A 7,247-nucleotide genomic window follows, 5' to 3' on the forward strand; every position below is an offset into this window, starting at 1 on the left:
TTATTTTTCAGATTTAGGATCAATTTCTTGCCCCAAACAGCTCCAATGCTAATCTTCTTATGCCCATGCTCTTGATTGATACAGTGCATATGATGACACTATACAGGCAAGAAAATCTAATCAGAAAGAAACAACTGATTAGCCTATAGTTTACAAGCAAATTAAGCAGAAAATCATAAGAATTCAGGAGCGAAATTGCTTGTTTCATATTATAACAGACTAATTTTTTGATTTTTTTTTTGGGCTAAATGCATTGAAATCTGAACACTGTACCTTGTCAAGGTGGTCAACAATCAATCCTTGTCAAAGGGGAATGAAGTCACATCATCTCCATCCTGCATAACATAAGGCTGATTTAGATCAATGCCTAACATCCCATGTTGATGACCGGCCTGAGTAGGTTCTTCAGCTTGGTGCACATGGCTTGCAGCTTCTCCAGATGATGCTGTAGCAGAAGGAATATTGCTTGCAGCTTCTCCTGTGGACGAACCAACTTCATTTGAAATAGGTTTCCGATGGCATCTCTTGTGGCCTCCAAGTGCCTGTCCTGTAGGGAATGTCTTGTCACAAGTATCACAACGAAATGTAGTCTCAATTGGTACTGCAGGTTCATCATGATCCTCTCCACTTTCTTGATCAGTTTCATCAGGTTCTGATGCAGGAACTGCTTCATCTGCCATGGCGGTGGCAGCAGCAAAGGCATCTTTCACATGTTCACCTCTCTTATTTTTCTTAGCAGGGTTTGAGCATCTAATAGTACCACTTACTTCTTGAGAATCCCTCTTTGATATTTCATGACCAGCTCCAAGATCCCTTAACTTGCTTATATAGTTCAATTTCTTCCCAATTTCCATCACATTATCCTTGAATTCCTTTGATGTTGTCGATGCCAGTACTAATTTACCTTGATCCTTAGATAATGCTAACAAGTCACGCGCCGCCTGAGGTATCAAGTCCGTTACAGAATCCCGGCCACGGAAGTCCTTTTTACCCCAACCATGACCCACCAAAGAACTCATCAAATCAACACTACCCTTCGAGTTTGAACTCTTCGCTTGAGAGATCTGGTTATAATAAATTTCTTCATCGTCTTCACTTTCATCTTCTCTAAATACCAATTTTGGACGAGAAGGAGAAGAAAAAGATGGAGGTTTAATATCTTTGGAATCTGTATTGGAATAAGATCTCATGTGTCCAAATAAAGATTTCATACTAGGAAACTCTTCCCCACATAAACAGCAACTAGGTTTTCCATCCCTAACCTTCACGTCGCCTATGTTAATAGTATTATTCTTGTGGCCACCACCACCACCATAGCTGTAGCTTCTATGTTTCTTTACAGTATCCTTCTGAAGTTTCTTTATCTTTAAAGATTCTTGATTTTTCCTATTATTATCTCTAATGATCTTGAGATGATGCCTTTTATGTCCTCCCCAAGCTTTACCAGAACTAAAAGTCTTTCCGCAGTATCCACAAACACGATACCCAGGTGGCAAGTCATGCAGTTTATTATCGGCGCCATCATCTCCGCCGCCACCGGCCCTACCATCTTCTACATGTTCTTGCTCTACAGCAGGAGCTTCTTTACGGGGATTGGGTACCCTGATCTTTATGTAAAACTTTGTTTTGGAAGCAGAATCTTGATCATGTTTATGTTTCTCCATGGTAAAGAGAAAGAACAAAAAGAAGATGAAGATGAAGATGAAAAACAAGTGAATTAGGGTTTTTATTGTAAGAGTGCAATTTTCAGGGCAAGAAAATTCGGCTTAAACAAGAGTAAAAGAAGCAAGAAAGTCTGTAATTCACAGAGAAAATAGGGAAAGAAAAGTTGAAAGATTGGATAGAGAGAATCAAATAAGCAATGGAAATCTCTTGAAATTAGGTGATGTTTTAATGAGATTTCCATAAACAAAATAGATCTGAAAGACTGCCCTTCTGATTATTATTCTTGTATTAGTTGAAGAACAAATGAAAGAAAATAAAAGAAAATTTCTTGGAAACCATCGGCCACTAGAACTCTTCGCATATCTTTCCATTTTCTTTCTCACTCTTTATTACTATGCTAACTACGTACTCCCCAAACTGGTTCTTTTTCTTTTCTTTTCTTTTATTTTTTCTTTTTTTAAAAGAATAATCAGCACTAACTTCTCAATTGTTATCTCAAAGTTCTAAACCAACTTTTGAATTAAGTTAGCACATAATTCCACCACAAAATCCAATTTGGAAAAAAATTTATAAAATTGAGATTATACTGAATATCTTTTCCTTTTCTAGCATAGCTTGATTACTATAGCATAATTAATTAACCGGCGCGAGCCATAACTCGATATATACGTGAAACTATTTTAAAAATAGACGTCAGAATTCAAATCTCACAATCTTAAAAAAAAAAAAAAAACGATTTGAACCAACTGTGAAATAAACTATATGGTAATATATATGAATATTGACATATAATTAAAATGTGAGTCAAATGGCTATTTGTTTTGTTTAATTCAAATTATTTCTAAATATGAGAGTTACCTTTACATATATTGAGAGGAAACTGCTATATCTCAACAATTTTTATTGACTTATTGAGCAAAAACTTTTTTTTCTTTTAAGGTATATATATATATAAACTAATTCTATGATATGAATTTTTTTTGAGATGTGTTACATAAAATTTTCTTTTGACATATAAAATTCAAATTGATATATATTTTTATAATTTATTGTCTTAAAAATTATATTAATTAATAAATTATTTTTCTAATTATACAACGATTACTAATCTTAAAAATAGTCTATTATTAATTATATATATAACTAATAAATCAAGACATAATTTTTTAAAATATATATTTATTTTTGACATAAATTTCTTTTGACATGTCTATATTTTGACACATAAATATTATACTAATATATAATTTTTACGCTTAATATATAATTAGTATCTTAACTAATAATTTATTTTCATAATCAATAATTCTAATTCTAGAAATATCAAAAATTGTATCAACTTTTTTATAAGCTCATTTATTTACAATTAAAATAATAACTAGAGTAGTGCAACATGCAGGTAAAACTCTAGTATTATTTAATTATAGAAAAACATCTGCTAATACAATAGTGCTTATTGGGTCAAATAGCAATACTTTAATATTCTTGAATGATTTACATGTTTATTCCCTATTATTAGAGTTCTTCCTATATGAATAAAATCCTTACTGAATAAGGAATTAAGCAAAATAAACAAATACATAAGCAGTATTATGCCATAGTGTCTCTTGTTACATCCGTAGCCTTCTCAGTTACACATCAGATTGTGAAAACACCTAAGTTATGTTTTAATTTATCCATGTCCAAATCCTTCATTTTCTTCTTTCTAAGCCAGAAAAAGTAAAAAATGTAATTACTCAGAAGAGCTGAATATTGAGTATTTTCTCGACCCTCTGTCGCGCTTAGAAAAATACATGACCTTTTGCGTTTTTATGATCTAATTAAAGATCTTTTAGGGTATGTCTGGAGTTGATGAGTTGTGAGAATGCTTCTATTTTATATTGTGTATATATAGTTTATATAATTGCTAGGATGGTATGTCTATGGCAATGCCAGTAAAAGAATAAACTACATAAATATGATGTTGTTCTTGTTCTATTTTGAGGAATGAAATATATAATTTTGATGCATGGTTTGAGATTAATTGAAGATAGGAAGTGAAGGGAATCCCCTTTCTCATCTTGTGTGGTTGTTAAATTTCTTAAAGAAAAAAAATTTATATTTAAAACTACCATTTTGAAATAAATAAATATTTAAAATAAGAAAATAAAATATAAACCTCATTCTCATTTATCATCAGAAATAGAATCACTCGACAAATTAAAGCATAATAATTTACAAACTACAAAATTAAGAGAAAATTTGAAGAATATTACAGTTGCCGAAATAATTAAACACACTACATCCGAATTTAAAATTTTTAAGATTTTAATTTGTTTCATTTAGTCACCAAGTTTACTTTGATTATTTCTTATTCGTCTTGCCAATTTAGGGATTAACACATGGCACATTTCTTTTCTAATTACTATTTTTCTATTAATCTTTTTTTAATAAAAATGATTATATTGAGATATAATTAAAATTAAATAGTTGAAAAGAATAATTAAGATTTTGTGCCTAAAATAAAAGGTAAATGTAAAACTCACTAACTATTCGTAACTTTATCGGTTGGATCACCATAGATTAAGTCCTGTTGGATTTGCATTATCAGGTTCATTTGCAATCTTTCCATCATTTTTACCAATCGAATCCACTATTGGAATATATTTCTGACTAAACAAATTACGTAAATAACAAACTAAAAGTGGCAAACACAAAAGAAAGAAAGGAAAAAACTCCGAAGAGTTCAAGGATATTTCCGACTGAATGAGGAATACCTCCGGCGAGTCAGATTGTGGTTGAGATCAAGTGTTTAAAGATTGCACAGCTGACAAGAGAACACCCAGAATATGTCCCCCAAGACGACGAGAAAACAGAATTTTTTTAATAGAGAGACGTAGAGAAAAAAAAAAACAGCGAGATATTTCTTTTATCAATTTCATATTTTCCGTTTAAAGATTAATCATAATAGATTATGAGATATGTAATATTAAAATATTATTGTTTGATTTATATTTTTTTATTTAATATGTTAAAATAATATAGAGCGTACTTGAGTAGAATTCTTACAGATTGCAAAATATTATTTCAAGAATTTTAAAAATCAAAATCTTGAGTTCTGATTTATATTTTTGATGCATTTTCATACCATCTTTATGAACTAGTTACATAATTTTGGCTCTCCCCCTCAAATATGACTTTACAATATATAGCATTAAGTAATACAAATTACGTTTTATTGGATTCACATATCCATATAGCCAATCATCTTAATGTGAAATTTATTTAAAAATTCTATCTATTTTATTGAAATTTATTTTAGTTATAACTAATGCCACACGAATTTGATTGTGTCGAATTTTAAATTAAATTTCACTTCATTTAAAGTACATAAACTTTGAATTTACAAATAAATTCTACAAATTTTATAAATTTCAACCAAACACAGTGTAAATATATTTTTTGTTAGTAAAATAAAAAGAATTTGGTTTAAGAAGTATATATATAGCCAAGATAAGAAATTGTACTTTTGTAAAAATTAACTAAATAATATTTTTATTATTGTATTATGTAATTTGTGAAAGAATCCTTGGTTCGTTTATTTATGAATAATGTATTTTTTAAAATTTGTTTTGACAAGTAACTTGAAAAAAGTGATATAAAATAAGGTTCTAAATCTTTGTCAAAGAATAAAGTAATTATTGAATGAAATTTACCTAATTTGAGTTTTGATTTACTTTAAGATATAAATGATAATATGATTGTTTTTTACTTGAGGAAACAATAATAATTAATGGCCACCATAATTTCCAACATATCATTAGTAGTGATCCACAAAAATATGTGGGATTAGGATCCTCTCCCCTAGTTATTGTTAACAAGATAGGTCATATTAGTTAGGCTTTGTTATTTGAAGAATTACAACCCAATTTTAGAAATTTAAATTCAAATCTTTAATAAAATTCTAATTATTTAATTTAAAATAAAAGATAGAGATCATTAACATAATAGGTGATGTTCAAATAGACCAATATGTATGTGTATGTATTATATATAAAACCTAAGATTCTTTGATATGTGATATTTTAATATATAGAATTATTAATTAGTAAGTCACTTTTCTAATTGAGTAATGATTCTATTCCTATAAAATAGTATTTTAATTATACTATAAATAATAATATTAACTAATAAATTATTTTTCTGATTGAACAATAATTTTAATTATTTAAAAATATTTTAACTATATTTTTATATTATATTGAATAATAAATTAGTTTCTAATTTCTAATCTTAAAAAATAGTAGTATCAATTATATTTGTAATATTAAATTTATACATAATTAAAAATCAATTTATAAATATTTTAAAATAATTTTTCTATTTATTGTACTAACAAAATTCAAAATATTAGAGATTTTATCAAGAAAGATACTTAAAAATACCTTAGATTATTATTATTGTTATTTAACAAATAATAAATAATTATTACATATTTTATTAAGATTTTTCTATAAACTCAATTTATATTATTATAATTAAAATTATTAAACAAATATGCAATGCTTGATAGACGACTAGTAATAATTAATTGTCGATAATAGATTCAAAAACTTGGAGTAACATCTCTGTTTCAATTTAAGCAATAACTTTACTAATTGAAATAGTACATGAAATGGTTCTGCCCCAAATTGGGTCAAATCACCTAATTCATTTTTGAAAAAATAATAAAAATATTTTTTTTTATCAAAAATATGGTGTAACTTTTTTTTTATTTTTACTATGTAAAAATATCAAAAATATGATTTTTTGACTTTTTTCTAAAAATACAGTATTAGTTGTTTTTTGATTTTTTTTTAGTTATTTTTTGATAAAATAACAAAAAAACAACCAAAGAAAAATAAAAAAATGAAAAATAACTATACTATATTTTTTGAAAAAAAAATTAAAAACAGTATTTTTTTTAAATATACACAGTAAAGACGATATATTTTATATTTTAGAATATTTCTGAAAAGTTCCCTTCGTCTTTTTATTTTTATTTTGTAGATAATGAAGTTCAGTGAGTTGAAACTATATCGAATTTTATTTCTAGCTCTATTTTCTATATAGATAGATGAACAAAAAAATAAATATAAATTCAATGAAAGAATAAATAAATAATAAAATTAAAAAATTAAAGAATTATCATATTAAATATATAAATAAATACAAGTAATATCAAATAAATAATTAACTGGATGAAGAAATTTATAAAGCTATATAATATGAACAATCACATTTTAAAGTATAAAAGCTGCATTTATCCTTTTTCTCTAAAAAAGAAATAGGTAGTTAAAATAAAATTATTAAATTCATAATTAAACTTAAATCAACTTTTTAGAAATAGAAAAATTTTGATAAAAAGTTATATATAAAAAATTAAATTAGATTAAAAAATATAAATTAAAATTTATCGAGTCACTCAATATGCAAATCCAAATTAAATTATAATTTTAACTCAATTAACTACTCCGAACAATTAATTGAGTGTATAAGCATAATATATAAATTATTATAATCTTAATTCCTAATAATCCTCACCTAATGTCTAATATTTAATA

General features: G+C 26.6%; 1 protein-coding gene across 1 annotated transcript; it reads right to left on the reverse strand.

Moving 5' to 3' along the window:
- Nucleotides 1–1,781, reverse strand: LOC8265543. Its single transcript, XM_048379610.1, has 2 exons — nt 274–1,781; nt 1–116 (listed from the first exon to the last, which is right to left on the reverse strand). Exon 1 carries the CDS (start codon nt 1,662–1,664, stop codon nt 294–296), a length of 1,371 nt encoding a protein of 456 aa, XP_048235567.1. The 5' UTR covers nt 1,665–1,781; the 3' UTR covers nt 1–116; nt 274–293.
- Nucleotides 1,782–7,247: the final 5,466 nt, after the last annotated feature.

The sequence above is a fragment of the Ricinus communis genome, chromosome 1 (assembly GCF_019578655.1).
Source record: "Ricinus communis isolate WT05 ecotype wild-type chromosome 1, ASM1957865v1, whole genome shotgun sequence".
NCBI lineage: Eukaryota > Viridiplantae > Streptophyta > Magnoliopsida > Malpighiales > Euphorbiaceae > Ricinus > Ricinus communis.

Coding starts and splice junctions, on each gene's coding strand:
- LOC8265543 (XM_048379610.1), bottom strand. CDS start 1,664: ATGGAGAAACATAAACATGATCAAGATTCTGCTTCCAAAACAAAGTTT.